This window comes from Haliotis rubra, unplaced genomic scaffold (assembly GCF_003918875.1).
Source record: "Haliotis rubra isolate DU_JTF1 unplaced genomic scaffold, ASM391887v1 Scf27, whole genome shotgun sequence".
NCBI classification, from domain to species: Eukaryota; Metazoa; Mollusca; class Gastropoda; order Lepetellida; family Haliotidae; genus Haliotis; species Haliotis rubra.
In genome coordinates, this window is record NW_025766780.1 from 1,687,908 (window position 1) to 1,710,865 (window position 22,958).

Here is a 22,958-nt window from a genome sequence, read left to right on the forward strand (position 1 = left end):
AATGTTCATTGATCCTGTCCAGACTTGGCAATACCGTTCAGCCCTGTACTCTGTTGTCCCTACCTGATCGTCCATAAATTCAGTTTCCACATCCTTCTGTACGAGCCTCCATATGTCTCGCAGGTCCAGCTGCCGGGCCAGCTTGGTGCCAGCTAGTGTTTCCTGAAACACACACCCACAAAATACATTCACCATAGAACATTTCTTTGGAAAGAAAACTGACAGCACAAGAACTCCATGAAAGTTTAATAAGAACAATGCTTGTTAGGGTGTTGATTTAAGTGGTATTGCACCTTTTTGCCATAATTACATCTTGCAGGTCCATGAAGTGAGAGTGTTTTTTTGGTCTACATACTGATGGCATAGGTGCCAGGTTAAAAAGAAAGAGGATGTTAGGACATGAACGTCTGTATAATCATTTGGGTATGACATGTTCAATTTAAAAAAAAATGGATAACCCAAGATGTGTGTATACTAAGATTTAAGCCCTACTATTCAAAGGATACAAAGGACTGATGAAGCATATGACTGCAGGCATAAATTCTATATGCCAAGCCAGTTAAAGAAACCTTGCTGTGTGGCAAAAGATAATATTATATGCATATTTAGAGTGAGTGAATGAGTTTAGTTTTACCCAGCACTCAGCAATATTCCAGCTGTACATAATCGAGTCTTGACCAGACAATCCAGTTATTAACAGTATGAGCATGCATATTTATAAAGAATGCTATTTACTATGAGACACAGTTATCAGAATCTTGTCTTGTGAAATGTATGGTACTCTTTGTCCTATTAGATTTCATTGCATTCCTGGGGGATTCTGGAAAAGGATTGGTCCACAGTAACCAATATTTGCTATAAGAGATGGCAGAAATGGATCAGATCAATGTGCCCAAAATGCATGGATTTGCTCATGTTTGGCTTGCCTGACCCACATGTGTTTACTACTTACTGGCTGCAAAACTGCTTGATGATGCTTTAAACAACATTTTCTTATACACTGTAAGCACTTGCATTCATTCCTGTCATTGCAGTATTACATTCGTAGATAGGTTAATCTTTCAGTCTTGGAGTTACACTCAGCTTATGGCTGACACAAAAGAAACATTTTTATTGTCCATGCACTTTGTTACAATCAAAGATGAAAGAGAAACCCTGGAAAGGAAACTTTGGTTGGTGATTGAAGCATATTCAATGATATCAGACACTGCTCTGTCTATAGGAAAAACTGGCCAGCTCATAAAAACATTAATGCACTGTCAGCTTGATTACTAGTAATACATGCTGAATCAGCTTTCTGGTCCCAGCACTGCTGTATTTCATTACTTCATTGTTTTGATCAATCCAGTTGAGACAGTCTACTTCACGCAACCGACGATGTACTGTGAAGTAACATTTCATGGCTCAAGCACAAACAGTAGTTATATCACACATATAACTACTGACTCTAGGTTTGAATTGTTTGTTGATATTTTCTAACATTCAGTAACAATGAGAATTATCCTAAAAATAAAACAGTGCTATTTATCAGTAATAACTGATGACTTACAGTATTTTATCAGAAGCACTTTTCATGCTGTGAATCAAGGAGTTTGTGTATGTCAAGCCAACAGTGGGTGGTTTTATCTGATTATTACTGATGATGGCATACACTAAAATAAGAAATTTTGAATTTGATCCACCCTGTCAATCCTGCTTTAATGACCTAGTCCACACCATCTCAGCCACAACTGAATTACTGATGATGGCAGCCAATAGATTTCATCTCCTACTCCATCAGTAGATATTAGAGCCCCCATCATTTCCTAGATTGATCCCAATAGTATATGGATCAGGCGATGTGTCCTGATGATTCCCAATATCCCCAATATTCGGGGGGTAAAGTATACATTGTTGTGTCACAAAGCCTAAATTGAATGAGCATACAGAGACTGAAACATGTCTTGGATTTGGGGTACTGTCTATCAGCGTATCAGAGGGGTAGACCATAAATGATGGACATCTAGGAACTCTCTAACAGAGCAGTTCTATAGTAGCTAGCTGGAAATGTCCAACCCCCTCACACACAAACAGGTTTGTATATATGAGAGATATTCCCTTTTGTAAATACATGCTCATTTTACTTGTATAAGTCAGAGTTAATTCAACAGGACATCATAACATGTCCAGAGGTAAAGATAATTGAAACACAATTATCGTAAATTCATGAAACATTTATCTACAAACCTGGTTCCCAGTAAAACATATAAACAAAATTTGAAGTTTTGTAAATACTCAAATAAATGTGATCAATACATGTGTACACACAAAAATGTCAAGTCCCAGCTTGCGAAGCAGGTGGATAGATAAAATAGCTGACATATTGAGAGGCTCTATTTTAGGACATGAGCTTGACATATTGCAGTCTTTCTTATCGTTTCTCATATTAGATATCAAAGGTAAATCACAAACACTATTATTTAAGCTATATTATATTTTTAAAATTAATGGAAAATGGCAAAATACCCAAATGAGTTTGATTGAGGTGAGTACAATTTATTTGGTTACTCAAAGGAAAATTAGGATACCCAATTGAGATGAACACAAGGGAGTACATAACTCAATGACCCAAAAAGTTATCTCTACCTCTGCATGTCATGTGTTCAAGTATCACACCTGCCTGTCTGTGTAATTACATAATGTGACAGAGACCGAACTCGGGCCATAAATCAATGCATTTTTTTTATGGTGTATAGCCTGATTGGTGTTAAGTTCAAATTGCATGTGGTCAGTGATAGCAGCTGTGTATTGAATATTGTCATTAGCAGACAGGCAGGCAGACACACAGGTGTCAATAAAACAAGACATTGAGTTTTGTCTGTGACAACGACATATCTATATCACAGTTAAAAATTCTGTCAACGCTAAATAATGACATTGATTTCAAGTATCAAACTGAGAAAGTGACTCAGTAAGAAGAACGTGTGGTGAAATAGACAAATGAAATTATATAAACAGTTAATTTACTGTCATAACATATAAAAAAGCTCGCGCCTGTGAGATATCAACAAAACATTAGAAAAATAGCTCACACCAAAGCCTTCTCTGAGTATTCACCGGACAACCGGCTTCCAAGCTGCGCGAACCTATTTCACTGCGCACGTGCTATGAGCGCAGCCCAGCTGTTGAAACCAGTTTTCCCCCGAAAAGTCGGGGGAAAATTAGTGAAGCGTTATTTTTCAAATTTATAAGTTGAATTTGCATTTTTGACGATTTGTTTCGGTAAGTCCATACCGAAAGGTATCAGAATCTGCAAAGTTGTGTTTTACGTTGCATGTGACCTTTAAAGCCAGTTAAATACTGGTCTATCTACTAAAACCAGGGAATCATTGAAGATGAAGTAATCAGTAGTCAATGCTACATCAAGACAAAAGGTGACTTGTCAACTATATTATCTCGCTCATACTGTATTGTTTGATGAAATAAAAAAGTAATAGGACAAGACCTGGCAATGACATCAACCTAATTATAAACCAAGTCACAGGTCAGGGGTCAGAATTCCACTGTTATAAGGCAAATCAACAAGACTTAAAATATTTTCACCAACTTTTTTCCCCCAAGGTTTTTCTGACCATTTGACCTCTGTCAGATGTTAATCCTTAGTTAATCCTGGCAACCTTGATTGATTGTCAGTGGTGTTTTCCCCATGGCTATTGTTGGACATATATCAGATATTTCATGTTTCTTAGCATACCTTGTTTACCACACAACATTTCTCACAGTGTATTGATACAAAAAATAAGATCATTAATGAATCACTATTTACTAGGAATGAACAGTATTACCTGTGTACTGGTATACTCCAATATCCTTCAAGCAATACATACTACAATATTTAAATCAGAGTACAGATATTTTGAGTAAAATAATGTAACAAGTTTGGTTATCATCTCTATTGTTTAAGTTAAAATCTATGCAGCCTTTCCTTCACAACTGATGTCTCCCTTCCTAATTTTGTTGCAAATGGCATACTTTACATACCATAAAAAACCCACCTATTTACCCAACCTAATTTTGAACCATTATCAGAACCATAACATATTTTTAGGGCCTAAGTATGTAGAAATTAGGAATTATTCTGCCATCCATATTGCAATATGGATACCTGTACTCATTTGCCAAAACACAGCCCTAGTATCTTCATTATTTCACCAACTATGACATTTTCTTTCAGCATACATTACCCCAACGTGCAAGACTGGCTTCATGCACTATTCATGTCTATTGTTTAAGAACAAATAGACTACAATGACTTCGATATTTTTTCCCCACCTGCCTACAAGGAATATTTTCTTTTAAAAGCTGTAAACCAAGAAAAGATATTTTTCCACAATAACATATTTCCTTGAAAAAGATAAGATACTTCATAAAAAATGAAAGACATATGGCCAAGTATGAACATCATACTTAGCACTTAAAGCCTACATTATTATTCTGACAAGCTTTAGCCATACATCTGAAAATACAAAATAACACTCATCCTACAAATGCTTTAATCCAATAGTCTGATATAATTACTGCAGGCAGAAATACAATAACTGAGTCAAATCCCAAACAAAACATTGATAATAGTTCAATTTCATGCAAAAGAAACATTGAAACTTTCAGTTTTGTTGTCATCATCTCAAAATGACAGGTTAGAGGGAGAAAGGTATCAAATTAAGAAGCTCTTTTCCTCAGGGTCATAAAAAAGGCAATGTCCAGAGACACTATCAGTTCTCTACCCTGGGGGACCTGCACCCTGGGATTAACTGCAGCAATGGAAAATCTCCTGGCAGGACAAAACAAACATATCTTAAATTCAAATCAATTTTAAGCTTCACTTATTTTGTCGTGGGTTAAAAAAATCAATGACTAGCCTAAAATGTCAGTGGGCAGAGGAGGTGTAATTTGATCTAGTTCCCACACATGAATGGCCTCAAGTCACCCCTAGCACAACTCAATTTGTTGTCCTGTCGAAAGTTAATGAGGTAGGTAATAGTCACAAGATCATGTGTGTTTACACAGATATTAGCATGTAACATGGATCTATGGTATCTTGAAGGCAATCTCGGACAAATATTACAAACACAAGCTGCAGGCAAGTTCTCACATAAACTAAAATGTTACATATAATGTATAGGTGAGATGATACAGAAATTTCACAATACGATACGTATCGCGATATCTTGAAACGATACGATTCGATGCATATCATGATAGGCTATATCTTTAGTTATTGCCTTTAAAAAAGTATATTTTGATAACAGTGTAAATTTTGACATAACTGTCAATTTCTTGGGAAAATAAACAATTTTAAGGTCAACGATACATATCACAATATGAAAAAAGTATCACATAAAGTATCACGATTATCGATACTACGATGTATCATCACAGCTCTACAATGATGGTTATCCTTGTGTTATGGGTTTCAGATGCTTATATATAATTAGGAACATCCATTGTCTTCTCGATTAACACATGAACAATTGTCACTAAGACATGTCACTGACTTACTGAAGACAACTTTACCTTCAAAACAAGCCATCATACAAATATTTACAATGTCTGTGCGATGCTACCCAGTCGTTATAGCTAGAGTAGATTGTCATAAGACATGATGTCTGAAAATATATGATAAGATGATATATGAGATAAGGTGAAAGGGGCTTAACTTCTTGTTCAAGACTATTGCACTTGTATATACGCATGCACTTGAACGTGTGGCTACTTGTTATTGTCCGGACTAAAGCAAATTTGATAGAGGTAGCCTACCCACACAGCACGTCACAGTTTAACTTGTATTTGTAACCCCAACTCCCACACAGCCTCTGAGCTGACCAATGCATGCTGTAGCCTCTCATGCCAAACCCCAGGCAGGGTAACAAGTGCCATCTGTCAATGTCTTTTGGTATGGTGTGTCCAGGTATCAAACCACCATCCTTCCATTGTCTGGGCAGGTGCTCTATCCAGTACACTACAGGGGTGGTTATTGAGTATAGATAAGCAAGAGAGAATTTAGGAATGAAACTAATTTTGCATGTCAAGATGTCATGAGTTACTGAGAAAGTCAGGATGGGAAGGGGTATTATAGTTTGGCATGAAATGCATGTGGACCCCTTTTTTTGTAAATATCTCTTCATCCAATGACCCAATCGATCTCAAACTGTGCAAGTGAATGTTTTGTCAGACAACCTAATCACATTGTAAATCACCGATTTTAGGCATTTGTATTAAAGAATTTGTCTATGTAACTGTCAACAAAATAAACAGCAGACCGCAGACTGCTTGCAGAGGGAGGGAGCCAATGACCTGTAACAGCGGCAGTGTTGGGTCATAAAGGTCAATGCACGTGCAGTTCATGATAGTTACCTGTGCACTGCACAGTGATAGACCGTTTGGATCATTCACATTGACTACTTCTAGCTGTCATCATGAAAGCTTATTCAGATGATGCTAAACGTTTAATTAGAAATGTGTTGAATTTTTTTTAAAAAGAGAGCAAACATAGCAAACTGATTTATAAGGTGTCGGATTACATGAAACGTACAACTTTTGCTCTTGGCATGAAAAAGAACATCGTGCTAAAAATTGTGAAAAATAAACCAACAACCAATAAACAAAACCTTGTACAAAAAGGTAGGCATCCAAAGTTAGATTCTTTTGACATCAGGGTCATCAGAGATGTCATTCGCCGGCTATTTGCTAGAAATGAACACTTCTTCATACCTGTCACGTGCATAGATGACCTACATTGACGAACGTTGACCCTTATGCCGCTGTTACAGGTCATTGGCCCCCTCCCTCTGCAAGCAGTCTGCGGTCTGCTGTTTATTTTGTTGACAGTTACATAGACAAATTCTTTAATACAAATGCCTAAAATCGGTGATTTACAATGTGATTAGGTTGTCTGACAAAACATTCACTTGCACAGTTTGAGATCGATTGGGTCATTGGATGAAGAGATATTTACAAAAAAACGGGTCCACATGCATTTCATGCCAAACTATAAGAGGTGAGTGAGTGAGTGAGTGAGTGAGTGAGCTGATTTTAATGCTACATTCCCACCATATGACACAGAAGATACAAACAATGAGCTTCATACATTTACCCATGTTTTGAACAGCCCAAATCTTGGTATGAAGGTAATGGCACTGATATCAGTCTTAAAAAGAAGAAGAAACAGACCACACATTTTAATCCCAAAATATGTACTATCTACATCAACAATGTTCAACTGACATCATAAATTGCAAGCTCCCATGACGGCAATTATTGTAAATAGGTATCTGGCATGGGTAAACAACTCAATGTCAAGTCCTCCAGGCGAAAATAGAAACACAAATTGATACTCTGAATATCAGGATTCAGCTAAAAATCAATCGATGTGATCACCATAGTGAAATGGAAGTGCTAATAAAGAGACTGCCATTTCCATATATAACTCCTGCTTCTTTTATTGCTTCAAGGCCACAAATTTACTTTAAATTACGTCTCGATTGATCAACCCTGAAAATCTAGATCCCACAATGACGCCTGTGCAAATAGACATATCTGCGGCTCGTTCCAGTGAAATTGATGGTGTGAGATGATCACAGATTGCTGCAAATTGTTGCATTTGATCACAGGATTAGAGGGGTCACTTTGCTCCAGTATTTGATACACTTGAAGCAGCTCTAAAAGCAATGATGTGTTTACAAGGTGACGTGACTCCCTCCTTAGTGATTATCTCTTGCACACTGACGTAAGGCTGTTGTGAAGACATATTCTAGTAGACCTGATATCCTCAAGGGCAGAGAATGGAGAGATGCAAGCTGTCTGGGATAGGTACAGTCCGTTTGAGACAAAATGATACCGATGAATTGCAATCTAACACAAAAACAAATAGACATAAAAGAATGAAACCAACCCGGACTGCAATAAAAACAACAGACCAACTCTAGAAAACAATTGCATAATTTGTGTCACAAAAATAAAAAAGTTGTTTAAGAAACTGTCATCATTTATTTGTGCATTTTCCAGTTTGTTACAAGGGCACATTGGCAACTAAAGCAACAACGCGAAAAGCGAGATGCACGTGCGTTAATGGGTTCTCAACAAATTTTTGAGCTGGCGAGATGACACGTACCCCAGCTGCACAGGCAGTGCCCTGTATGTACTCCGTAATTGCATACTTAGGTCACCCCCTGTCATTTTCATCTGTGAAGAAATCATAGACTTTGTAAATTATAGACTTCCATTTTCTCTCACTTTGTCAATCAGCAGTAATCTCATGTCTCTAACGTCACTAATGCACGTGCATCTCGCTTTTCGCGCTGTTCCTTTAGTTGCCAATGCGCCCTTGTTGGTCCATTCTTGTTTGATTTAAATTAGATGATGAAATAATTTGGCACATATTATCACAATGAGGTGGTTCTTTCTGAAATTATTTACAAGCACAATTTTTAAAAGAAATTATTGTAGCATATTAAACTGGCACAAACAAAGGAATCTGTAGACAATAGACTATGGTGACTAAATAATAAAACTACCATATGTATAGAATAGGTTATGTTTTTCTGCTCCACTTAACAAAATGTAATAACACATTCAAGATCAGACACAGTGCAGAGTTGGAACCATACACTATTTTACTGGCAACAACAAAAACCAATTATGGTCAATAGCTGATCGACTGGCACCAACCAAAGTAACTCAGGGTCAATGAAATGACTATTGATTCACTCACCATTTGCTACCATAATTCTGTCGTAAATCTGTTATTATATAACCAGCTTGAAATAACCCATAAGGTATCCCAAGCAGAAGAATTATGGAGGTTACAATCATTCGGGTAGACGGTGATCACAAACTCTCAAAGTACTGTGTGTCAAGAATCTTGATGAAGGATAATTTGAAAACATGACTGTCGACTGAAAATACCTTTGTGAAAGTAATGTTTACTGGAGTGATATTGCTTGAGGCAAATGACATCAGAAAAACTTTTGAATATCGTGTTCGCAAGTTTTTATTGCAAAATTTTCATTTGTCCATACCATGACCAATTTGGAAGAGAATCTTATGTCATTTTGTAAAAATCAGTCCATTTTAACTAACAGGAATCAATTCAAAACTGGGATCAGGTCAGAAGATGCCAGCCTAATTAGTTAAGATGACGACCACAGCCTAATTTACTGAAGTTATATTCACCAACCAGAGCTCCAGATAAGATTTAGCTCATGTGGGTACTGTACCCATTGTATTTTTTTGGGTGTGGGTATTATGAATGTTGAGTGGGTATTTCATTTTCTGTTACCCACTGCTTTCAAATATGTGGGTATTTCAGTGATTTTACTCACCTAAGTATGATGTCATTAAGTATATATGTTTACTAAGCAGGTATGTTCTGCCTTATGTCATACCTAATCAAAACCAACTTAAATATAATGGAAATGATTTCATAAAAAATCAGTCATCCTGTACTGACAGTACAACACTAGTCCTATACTAACAGTACAACTTGATAGCCATTGATGTCTTTTTTCATTACCCAAGCGATTTTTATAAATATATTCCTTACGCATTTGTTATAAACTTTTTGCGTATCTCACATTTTAAGTGCGTAATTGGTACGCAACAATTATTTTTCAATGCGTAATTGGAAATTTTCTATGCGTATTTTACCCAGATACGCAGCTTATCTGGGCCTCTGACAACATTCTGATTTACTGGTGGAAGCAACTGACTGAAATCAAAGAGATCCAATGCCAATCCTTTTGTATTAAGGTAACTGTTAGACTTTGGTCATCACATGGAAATGTAACTGATTCAGTGATGAAAGCAGTATGTCAGCAGCACTCACCAGCATCTGACTTCCTGCAGGCCACAGATTCTTCATTCTGACATTTGGTGCAAACTGGAGGCCAAATCAGAAAGTAAACATGACTCACCTCAAGATCATTGTTCCTTTGCTTTTCCCTTTCAAAACTGAGAGTGGACTGTAATATGTCATCTTGTAAGTCGGAGGCCCTTACTGAAAATTAAACCATAAATATGTTCTTAATGCAGTTTGGTGAAAGTTGAATGAGACATTCTAAAATAAAAAATGTTTTTAAGTATGAATGATTTTATGATACTAAATAAGACATTGCATAAACATAATGCTGGAGATGAGATGAATTGGCTCAAAAACCAATATGCATTCACCACACCCCTACCTAACCCTTCCATGAATGACATATCACAACCCAAGAGGATGGGTGAAGCATATGACTCACAATGAAAAACACATAAATTGACTGACTAATTCCATATTTAGAAACAGAAAAATATGATCATGATGGATCACATCAATCAATAAAATGATCAAAGCCATTTCTTAGAATATTTAAAAAAAACAACTACAAAAATGTATCATGGTAACAATTTGCATTACTGGTATTGACAAGTGAATGAGTGGGCGAACACACCAGTCTTTTAGCATACAGCAGCAGCAGCACCAGGCTTTCAGCCAGTTGTTATACAAAACACTTGATAATACATACACAATGGTCTAAGTAATATAGGTACTTACATTCAGATTTATGACATTTCTCAGCTAAATCTAGATTGGTCCTGAAATGTAAAAACAGATAAGATAAGACATGTAGTTTCTGATGCGATTGAACATGCAGTGTTGTGTCTTCGTCTCTTTCATGACTCCAGATAATACAAGAAGACATTTTTACTCTTGTACAACATGAGTGAAATAAAGACAATATGAAATAGATGCAACACTGCATAGGTGTAGATGTATTTTCTGTCATCATCCACATTGCATCACTAAATACAAGGGTTTTACTCGACACAAATACTGCATTAGATATGCATTCAAACTAGGAATGAATGAAAACAAAATTAATTGTGAATCCTTTGGGATGAAAAAGAGTATGTCTTGTTAGATACAATTATCAAAATGTGTTCTTTTTTAAGGGCATTTAGAAGTGGAATGAAGGAGCAAGCAAACACTCCGAAACGTCATGTTATTGACAATAAAAAAGTTGACATCCATAACTCTACAATGACTTCAGTAAATACTGGATTGTGATTGGATAATCAAAGTCATTCAGAGGTATGTAATCATGTTATATACCTCTGATTTTCCAACACAGTATGTATCTTTTTAAAGTCTTAATAACACAGTTATGGTAGAATGGAGATAAATGTACTGTGTTGGAAAATCAGAGGTATATAACAAAATTATAATAGCTCTAAAATTTGTTATTTAAAACCTCACGCTAAATCAAATTTAGAGCTACTATAATTTCATTACATACCTCTGATTTTCCAACACAGTATGTTTATCTCCTAAATCTTGCTTTTCTTATCAAAATTGTTGATTACATGTAACCTGCATTTTCATTCTGGTATGATACAACTTGAAGTTGGTGGTTGATTTCTTCAATCGAACATGAAATCCCCATCTAATACAGGTTAAGGCTTTAGAGTAAACAATGATATATGAGATCAAGTGCAGCATGCTTCATGTGGCCAGCTTGTCACCTCCAAGTTAGACACACTTTGGTAATCCCCATAACAATGTAACTGAGATCTGTTCAGTTGGTAATTTGGGACATTGTGATCAGTATTTGAGCGATAAACATTAAAACATGACAATGAATAGTGTGTGTGTACAATGCACTGACAAGCATCATCATCCAAGATGCATTCCAGGTTACCCTAGTCTGTCGTACAGACCCTGAAGCAAATATATCCAAGAAAGGCCAAGCAAGTCTAGAAAATGTGGCAAGTCTAGATTTCCTGAAGAACGTCTCAGGGCTCCTTTTCATTATATATTTTATTTTTTACTATGAACTTTTTTCAGTAAAATATATTCATTTCAGAGACTAGTTGTTAGTCTAAGGTTACCCCTTCAGCTTTGAGCTTGGTATCAGATCCCATGACACCATCCACAACAATGATTAAAGTATCCAACAACACTCTACAGTGACAAACACATTATGGTCTTCGAAAGATTCTGTGTAAGAAGTTCACACTGTTTCTGATAGCCTTGAAGATTTTTTTCGGCATTATTTTAATCTAAATATCCCCTGAATATATTTTTTAACATAATCCTATGACGAGGAGCTGTTGACAAGAAGCTTCAACTGCACAAAACAGCAAATACAACTCAGAACAACATAAAAACTTAAATAATTCCTGAAAGACATGCACAAACCTGCTTTTGCTTCTCTTCCCGAACAAACGTGAGAACATGATAAAGCAAGTGGGGTCCTCATTGGTCATTTACAGTATTTAGGTATCCTCCATCATGACACTATAACACCACGTCTTGTTCCAGTAGCGACACTGACTGTAGGAAGTTTTCCTTTGTAGTTGTCCAGCACACACAATCATGAAAAAATGTTTCCTTCCTCGACAGTAAGTAAATGAAACTCCTATCTGTCACTTCAGAAAAAACACATTCAATATCTGAGTGTTTTCCAGGATCAAGACATCATCAAACAGGATCCTCGCAACAGAACTCACCGTTGACAACAAATCATTGAATATAACATGCTATATGTCATGTCAGTAATTTATTGCAGTCAATACCATGGTAGTACTCCCTTTGAAATTAAATTTCATAAATCAGTTTAGGAATTCTTTCAAAATAAAATTAATAACACATAATGAATGTTGAACAGAAGTAGGCCAATCATTAGACTGTCACAGCAATGGAATGGGTGTTTATTGAAGGTTCATTAATCCCACAACAATGACTGAGATGGGATTCTAAAGCTGCACCTTTGCCGTCAACCGTATGCACTTAGAATCACATTTCCAGAGAAATCTTGTCAGCATGAACATCACGGCAGAAATCCGCTGGTACATGATCCAGTCAAGTAATACAGCAATCCTTGAGTGAATGGTGCATCTGGGTGTACACAGCGATCCAAATACTAGTCAATGACAACATCTCAATGGTGAGTACAGACCCAGACGGTAAACAAATCAATTCCTGATAGAATCACCCAGTCTTGCAGCCCTAATCAAGCCAAAAATCCAGTTGAGTCTGCAGGTAAAACTCTATTATCCTAATGGAGGCAACACATGTAGTGTCACAGACATGTGAACACGGAAATACACACATGCGGGTCACAAACCTGACATTTCAGAGGTGGAACAATCGACGCTACAGTCGCTGTAAGGAGGAAGGGCAATTTCCATTTCAATACCTCTAATTCAGATTCCAGCAGCCTCACTTTTGGTCATATTTTACTCAGCAGATCTTTACAGCATCTATTTTCACAAATGTGTCTGCATCAATTCATATTTAATTCATGGCTGATTCCATAGCAGATTTGTCAAAATGTCCTGCAAAGCATTCTTGTTAAGCTTAAGTGTATAGCAACGCCAATATCATGTGTAATGGTTAGAACTACATCCTCGAGACCAGTTGCATATAAATAATTGCAAATGGATAGACTTAACTAATATCAATCTTCAGGAGCGCAAAGTCCACATAATGTAATATGATCCGGAGACGAATTTTCCTTGGTTGTTACAGGACACATTTGTAGCAGTCTGAAGAGGTAAGTCAATTTAGACGACATCAGCTTGTGATTCTGTCCTGGGGCAAATCAAGTGTAAATATGTAAATGCAGACAGATTTCTTGTAGGTTAATTCCTTATCTCACCACTGGGTCATGTTATAAATCTACGTCTTATCCGATCATTACACTGACTGTTTTGTCTGACATCCCAAGACTAACAAGACACAGAAGAAACGAAACCGTCACTTGGCATCTTCCTCCACATCTCACTTTGTTCAGGGGAAGTATCAACACTCCACCCCACACAGGAATATCTCAACTCCAGTTCTGATAATCAATTTCCATGTCAGCATGGCAAGACATTGCTGTGGTATTACACCACCATGTAGAATTCCTCTGGGTCACTGAGACATACACCTTGACCTTTGGATAACAGCAAAAAATCCATACATCTTGAGGCAGAGAGTTTGTCCGATTGTTTGAATGGAAGCAAGGACGCAGCTCATCTTCCTGCCTACCTAACTTGTGGAGAGTCCCCAGACTGAGCCACTGACGGTGACATAATGAGTGGCATGGGAACAAAACTGCTCTCTAGTAATTGGGATGAAATGATGTTTGATTCTCAATAGTGTATTGGCATTACCATACTTACAGCATATAGCACTCCACATGCATGAGCAGAACTTTTGACAGACATCAATAAACAGCACCTTGTGCTCAATGCCAGTGTGTAATGGTTTTAAGCTGCATCATTGCAACTGGTTTGATTGATGCTTCAATATACTCCAACTTCACACAGCAGCAAAGGCAAATTCCTATGTGAGCTATATGCTTCCAATACTGGAGGTCAATATCCCTCATCAAAATCAAGTATCTTACTCAAACCAATATTCCTTCTTTGTTGGCAATCTATTCTGAGATATGCTTCTTGATAATAACAGAATTAGCATGTGTTATTTCATGGTGTGAACCGAAAGTGAAAAACTCATTTTCCCTCTTAAGAAAATTGTGAATTATTCCACAATGAAGAAATATCAATATGTGAAGCTTTTGTGGTCAATAAATTCCACACTATAACAGCCTAATACAACAGGCATCTTGAGATGAAATATTCCCTTGACATGCACAAAAATCAATGAACATTTTGTTTGTATTTTGAGAAATTGGAAACTAAAATCTGTAAGGGAATCTAAAAAGTATGTGCATCAAAGCCAGTTCAGATTCACAATATGAATAAAACAAAAAGAAAGACTCAAGATGAGAATAAAATATCAGTGCGTCTTATTGAACAGCTGGTAACAACACATAAATACTTGAAATAGCGTTTACAATAGTTTGGTCCAGTTTCTGGAGGAAACAGTTAAAACAGGATTCCATAACTATCACACATAGACGTTTGCAATACATTCAGCTAGTCTGCACATTGCTACAGAGGAAAGCAATCATTAAAAACATTGTTCTGTCCAAACTGTATATAGCATTTCCAGCACAGTTACAGGAAATGATAGCATGTTTGCTGATTAATCTGTATTCCCTGATTACATTAGAATCAACATTATTCTGATGTATCAATGATCAAAAGTTGAATATACATGTATCTCTAGATCTGTTTTGAAAGATGACAAAGTTCAGACACTTTTGTTGGTTATTTAAATACACACATTTATCTCATCAAATACATTGAAACCGTCACCATTCTGAACCCATAGTTAAGCTTGCACAATGTCAAATCATGTTATTCAGTGGACAAAAATCATTAAATATTATCATCCAGACCATAAACAGACTTTTCCCATTTGACTGTGTATGCTTGACCTATGTTCAGACACTGGTAATATGCCAACCTCGAGTAGATGAGTGAGGATGTGAAAGCTCTTGTCTGTTGCAGTTATCAGTATTCACAGCACGCTGGACATAATGCACTCATCAGTGAGACTTCATTTTAGGTGTATCCTCCCTCCCACAGAGAATAGTTCCACAAGGCCTCAAGGCTGTCCTGAGAGCTGCCAAATATGGGGATAAGTAAATCAGGCCCAATGACTTAGCTGATTCTTGTCATCATTTTCAGATGGCATAAGTCATGTTCCATATATTCAGTAAAATGTTTGTCTAGCCTGGTTTAATGACAGGTTGTTGTGATATCACTGGATTATTTCTGATTGTGACATTAAAGAACACTCACTCATGGAAGGATTTGGTACTGATGACCCACAGAGCTACACTGATGTACCATAATGCTTCTTCATCCAGCAACACCAATCAACAGTATCCTGGAAGTTTTAGTATGTATGAATACCAAGAAACACCGAGTTGTGCTCACATCATCAGTCATTGGTTTAACAGCTCCAAACACCATCACAATTTCAGAACAAAGGGATGAAATCCGATTCCCTCCCAATTGGCAACTTACATTGTGCAATCCATCTCCTGTATTCATAACTGATAAGAGGTTGGGGATAATCTGCATGAAATACCATCACTTGAAGCCCTCCCTGATGAGCTGCATCCTTCCCCAGACCTCCTTACACTGATCAATAGTATCAAGACCTGGCCTTCAGGAGTCACTTCAACACAAACCTCCAGCTTGTTTTAAACAGAACGAAACTGAGCAGTTCAGAAAGCTACATTATGCATGGAAATTTGTATAAGACTGCCCTGAAGACAAGATTTAAGTCTTGGCACTGTGTAGCATAGAAATAGTGAATCAATGTGGGTCTGGTGAATTTCAGGAGCAGATTTAATGTCCATTTTCTATCCTAAAGCAATTAGAGGGATATTCAAGAAGGATTTGGTAATACGCCTGATAATGCTGAAGATGTATTAATAAGCACTTTACAAGTAATATTTTGGGAACCTTGCCTTAAGAGGTCAATGTCTAAAGACTGATTGATTGAGGATACAATACATACATATATGGTTATCAATTAGATTCCCAATGGTTGATGGCTTGAATACTTCACAATGAACGATGATGTACAATGAATATTTGACTTTCAAAGACACAGAGACAAATGGTTTCCAGTTTGCTAATATATACAAAGTATATATGTGATAAAGGTAGTGCAAGAGAAAAATATCAAGAGAATATTCCAATATCAAAATTATTTTTTCTCATGTTATCAGTTGATAGTGATTTTGTCACAGTGTGAGTTGGGTTTCACACTGCTTTTAGCAATATTCCATTAATATCACCAACTGGTAGATCAGAAAAGGGCTTCACAGTTTGTACCCATGTGGAGAATTGAACCCAGGCCTAGTGCATGATGAGTGAACACTTACATCACTCAGCTACCCTCTCACCCCATGAGGCTCTATGACTTGGGTGACTGCAGGTTATTGTGCCCTGATTGCAATCCGTGAATTAGTGAGAAATATTCTAGCTCTATCAGCAGTCTGTAACTTCTAGTCTGTCTCCCAGTCCCTGAACCACATTATTTTCCCTTCTTGCCAGTCCTCTCTGCAATGCAAAAGCCTTACATGCAGCAAGTCTAGATTTCCTCGTGTTCAAGTTCTGAATCTTCCATCTCACTGGGGTTCCTTTTCAAATCTTCTTGCATCTACTTATGATATTTATTATATTAGCAGTCAAAAGGTCAAGAGAAAAAATTCACACATGCAAGTGAAGATACCACTATGCTTGGACAAACCTAATACTAAACCCTGGGTCTAAACTTCAGTTCCACAAAATTTACACATGTATGACTCCACCCTATGACGTAATTTAAAAAATATTTTCAACTGTCCTGTTGCTGCATGGATGCAAATTGTTATGTCGCTCGATGTAATTGGCATCGATTTGAGACACATGGGAACTTTCCACGATAATTTAACATTTAATATCCATTTTACCCTAACATTAGCATGTAATATTTCTTGCAAGTTATAACCACACAACAGGTTTGGCATGTGTTCTTAAACAGGCAGAAAAACAGGAATGTGAACATTCCAGAATGCAAGGTAGGCCTTAGGGTACCGGAATTAATTTTTCAGGCAAATTTGCTTCATCCTATCAGCTCCATGGATGCAAGAATTTGAAACCTGATGAGAATTGTCATCACAAATGCTATAGGCAAAGAAGTTAACTTCATTCATGACCCAACTGTGAAGAGAAAATGAAGCTCAAATTGATCTGTCTCTCCGTCAAGAGATAAGACAAGAGCCTGTCCTGACTTACTGGATCAAATTGTGACAGTTGTGAGAAAGCAGCCGAGGCAGCAGGACTGGGATCATCTAGATTGTCACTATACATACTGGTCACTATGCCCTCTGATGCAAGTTTCATAGTTTATAGTTAGCAAAGGATATCACTCTATCTTGATATGATCCTTGCAATGTTAATTGTCATTGGCTACATTTTGAAAACCGTGAAGATCAGGGTTAGAATTGGTCTTCTGCAACCCATGCTTGTAATGTAAGAGGTGACCATTGGGATTGGGTAGTCAGGCTCCCTCACTGATGCATGTCAGCCTATCCCCACTGCATAGATTGATGCGTAAGATGTCAGTGACTGGAGTGTCTCTCTTGGACTCGATTATCAATAGGTTGCCATCTTATAGCTGGAATATTGCTGAAAGCAACGGTAAACGACAAGCAAATGAAAATCATTCTGAAGTGATCCCCACATCATGTGACTGACATTGTGACAGATACGGAGATATTTGTGCTGAAATCAGCAGTATGCAAACTTTATCATCACAATGACCTGCTAATAATCAAGTATGGGTTAAGCAAACCAGTGTCTGAAAGCATGAGCAATGATAGTGAGTGATAACACGTAACCAGACAATTCACACAACCTAGGCACATGATCCCCACTATAGTCGGCTTTAACAGCAAACATATATGGCACTGTCCTGGATTTCTCATCATGTCTTCACATTATGTTCACATACACACAATGTTTCATATTGATATTAAAACGTCAACACCAGGGACTAATCAGTCTTGATTTTCTGGGTATATAAGGCAAGACACTAGTGAAAACAATATGAACGGATAATAGGAAATTATTGATGACACCAGGCGTTCAAGAAAAGTTTATGCTTGTAAAACTGAATATGTGTATATAATCCACCAATACTTGATGGTTTTGTCTGACTGTAATCATGTCTAGAAATGCTGTTGATCATGATACATACTTTAACTACACAAACTGTTATTAATTCTCTTTAAGTTGAGAAATCACAAACTGAAGCTTCCTACTGTAAGCCGTTTATATTGATTACAACTGCCTTGGGAACGATGATGTAGCGAGTTATCATTTAGTTGTAACGGAATGACCTGTAATAAATCTTTTGAGATTGAATTTGATCTAGAACTACATCAGGGTAATGACACCATGATGTTGTTTAATGCCACCGTCAACAATAAAACGACATTGTTCAGGGACTTATTTAGTGTTCCACCATAAGTGAAGTTGCTGGGAAAATAGGTAAAACTTCATTACTTTGTTCAAAATTGTGATTTAAAAAAAAGTTTTCTTAAACTAAAACTGAATATTGGCCTCGGGGCAGGTCAGGATTATTCCTGTCATGGCAGTCTGTAAGTAGGAAAATAGGCCTGTAGGTGGGAAAGATGAAGAAAGAAACCTTTCTGTTTTTTAAAAGTTATGTCAGGGCTTGATTTAAGAGATGTTAACCTACTTGCACCAGATGCAACCTGAGATAAAAACCTAGTTGCAGCAGCCAAATTCCAGATGCACTGCTTTTTTGGCAATATGTCAAGAAAGAAATATGCTATTGAATTATTCAAAGGTTAGAAGAAAAATGAGCTGACATAATTATGCCTATAATGTTAGATTTATTGTTGATTTATTTCTCAAAAATTAACTTGCACCTGGTGCAAGTAAGACTAATAACTAGGTTGCACTTTGTAATATTGGGTTGCACCAGCGTAAGTAACAAAGCACTAAATTGAGCCCTGTATGTGAATATGATAAATGAAGAGTTTGTGAAGGTCTTGCTGGTTCCCAGATATGAAAAAACACTTCATGGTTTCCAGAATCATCGAAGATAAAAGAGGAGACATCTTCTTGTCCATAGCATGCAGGAACAAATTACAAACACATTAAACTCACAAATGCACTTCAGTTGTCTTGTGGAAAATCTACCCATAAAATGACTACAGTGACACTTCTTCACGTGTTCTGATATAATAAAAGCCTGAATTAAGTCTCAAGTAACATCTTTCAGTCATTTTATGAATTTCACGATGGTTGGGTAATTAAGTATGACATAATTTCTAATTTAACCTAGATTTAAAATATTGAGGCATGATGGTTATGAATTCAACAGGACATGGACTCTCCGTCCATCACATTCAGAATGACAAATGTCAGTATTTCTACTGACAGAATGTCACATTCCAGGAAATGGTTACATGCAACCTCCTACCCAGTGACATCAGTGACCCACTGCCCTCTTCACGGCCAGGGTTACACCATACTACACAGTTTCAGGCTGGTGATAAAGTGAAGGGTGACTATGACACCTTCCTGCTCCTGTAACATCTCAGTCTCCACCATGTGTATGGTATGATAAGGTAGGGATGATCAATGGCTTAACATGGGATTCAAACCTGTTAACAGCCCAACACTCTTTACCAAACATCTTACTATATTGTATTGTTTGCCAATACTATGTCCATGACTGACTGACTGAGTTTGGTTTTACGCTGCTTTTAGCAATATTCCAGCAACATCACGGCAAGGGACACCAGAAATGGGCTTCACACATTGTACCCATGTGGGGAGTCGAACCCGGGTCTTCGGCGTGATGAGCCAACGCTTTAACCACTAGGCTACCCCACCGCCCACTATGTCCATGAGAATATACCAACCACAGACCTCTGTACAGGAAATTAAACAATGTGGGTAATGTGGTTATCAAGATATTAGTCATCACAACACATTGGGGTATAATATTTCTTAAAAAATTGCAGAAAATGAAAAACGATCTGTCATTTGGTACCTCTTGGATAATGGTAGGCCCTCAGATAATATCATATAAAATATGTTCAGTATAGTATTGGATGACTTCCCGTCATAATGGATTGCTTGATTTAGATTTAGACTGGGGCTGTATTTTAAGGACACCCCCATTTTAGTGTTTCAAAAACATTGTGTCCAGACATTCAAGCTGGCACTGTTTACAATATATTGAGAGCTGACACTTGTGTGACCATTCAGTATTTAGTTTGAACCTTTGGCATAATGTATGAATAGTGAAAACAATAGAATAAGTTATGCCATTATGATTACATCATCTGAAAGGGGGTGGGTAGTGTCTCCAAACCAAGCTCTTTCAGTAAACATGAAGGGGGAGTCACTTTAACAAGTGATTTTAGTTTCAAATTGTTTTTTTATGCACTTTAATATCTATGCTTGATTCTAGCGGACTTCTACCTATCCCAAACACACAAAATGTGTCTTGCATATTTTGTTTCCGGAAGTTTGTGACGCATTTATAGCAGATTTTGCATTTTTTGAGAGTACCAAGATAAAAAGTCAAACAAAATGCGGATCATGAGGCTGGAACATAGCAAAACCAATTTGCTTGAGGTTGACAGATAATATGTAGATAAATATAGCATAAAAACAGTTGCATTTGTAAAATTTTCTAGGTGAGACCGACTACTTTTTGACCGACCCTCATATATGCAATCATGTATTGATTTGCCTCTAGAAGATAAGCAAATTATGATGTTACCCTTTGTGCCAAATCTGCTACAAACTGGTTTCTGGCTTACATGTGAGATTCGTCGTCCAACTCTCCCTCCTTCACTGCTCATCCAAGTGTACTGCTTTACATACGCTTCAGTTAATGTCTAAACCCAGACAAGATTATGGTCAAGCTAATTACACAAAACAATTACATGGGAAATAAGACTATTAGAAAAAAACACATAAAATGTCTGCTGAAGCAGGGATAAGATGGATGCACAATTCCATTAGTCACTGATGTACGAAGGAGACATGGACACGTGGGGCTGGCTATTTGGTATTCTGGGAGGCCTTGGACTTTCATTCTGGTAAGTTTGTTCCCTAAAATGCTGGAAATTTTTTTCTAAGGTGTCTGTAAATCTTGAATACTGCATATTCGGACTAATAATGTGTTGGTGTAAAATATTACGTGGTGCATCCTTTTTCAGGAGTAATCTGAATATTAATGAGAGCTGACTGAAAAAATATTCTACCTGAAAACAAAAATCCCTTCTCACACGCCCCCACATCTATAATTTTTAATAGTTGTTCCCCCAAACTGGACTCCAATAACCAGTTTCATAATAATACAGTGTCATTACTCTGAAATAAATACATAAAGTAGCAATTCAACCCAATGTACTGAAGAAATGATTCTCTAAACAACACATGAACAAAAATACTTGAATAAAATGACTTCCAAATTTGATGTATATACTCTTTTAAAAAATATTATGGAGTTTCCGATAAAATATTGATCGCAAGACTGTGCTTGAGGAAGTAAGGCGATGAGTCTGACTTTGTGACATGATAGATTGAAGGCAGGTTGCTGGTATGGATTTCATGCTATCTTCCAGAGCCAGCATTTATTCATTGGACATGGAGGAAACTGTGGGCTGAGATGGGTATTATCCACAGAGAGAGAAAGCATCAGGAACAACTGCATTACATAAGGATGATGGCAGTTTATGTTATAGTTCCAGTACCTTATTCAAGTAATAAGATAAAACCTGTTCCTTCAAAAGAAAACTCATTGACAAATGTAGAATAGGTAGTAGAGAAAAGAGAACAGGTTTTTAAACATCTCACATTCAGGTACTGATCATCAAAGTATACTTATTGATAGTAATCTATACACCGATTTAATAATATACCAGAATACTGTCAAAGTGGAATTAATCTCAACTCACTCACTGAGGCAAATATGTTTATTGAGTACATTTGAAAATGTTATTCTAAAGTAGTGTTGGGAATTGGAACCCAAATCAACTATCGAATATCAGAGGACTTGTGGTGAATGATTATCGATTATAATCGAAGTATATACTTTTTTAATGTAATCACCAATTTTAAGGGGTTTTCCCCTTTTTTTTTCTCCAATTAATGTTTTTTATAACTAATACTGTCATACAGTGAAAGACACTGGAATTGTGATTAACCCCTGGATGCCACAGGGACATATATGTCCTTCCCCTTCAACCCTCAATTTCAAGTCCAATAAAAATCAAAATATCCAACGCACACAAATACACTTCACAGTTTCGAATTCTGCGGGAAATTTCCTGTTTCTTGATACCATCCACTATTATTTTAGACAAAGCTCAAGTGCTGAAAATGACCTTACAAAATAGGCTACATCGAAAATGTCGCCGTTTTTGACACAGTACGAAATCGCGATTCACAACGTTATTTGTTGTATGTTTTGAAATGTGAAAATCTGATAA

The 22,958-nt window shown here is 36.9% G+C and overlaps 1 protein-coding gene across 1 annotated transcript in view; it reads right to left on the bottom strand.

Annotated features, from left to right (window-relative positions):
• The window catches only part of LOC124280612 (paramyosin-like), a 113,366-nt gene that overhangs the window by 23,150 nt on the left and 67,258 nt on the right, over positions 1 to 22,958 (bottom strand). The window contains exons 18-20 of the mRNA XM_046716594.1: positions 10,574 to 10,614; positions 9,951 to 10,033; positions 64 to 162 (exon numbers count right to left, since the gene is read on the bottom strand). Coding sequence (XP_046572550.1) covers positions 64 to 162; positions 9,951 to 10,033; positions 10,574 to 10,614 — 223 coding nt within the window. The remainder of the gene's footprint in view (positions 1 to 63; positions 163 to 9,950; positions 10,034 to 10,573; positions 10,615 to 22,958) is intronic.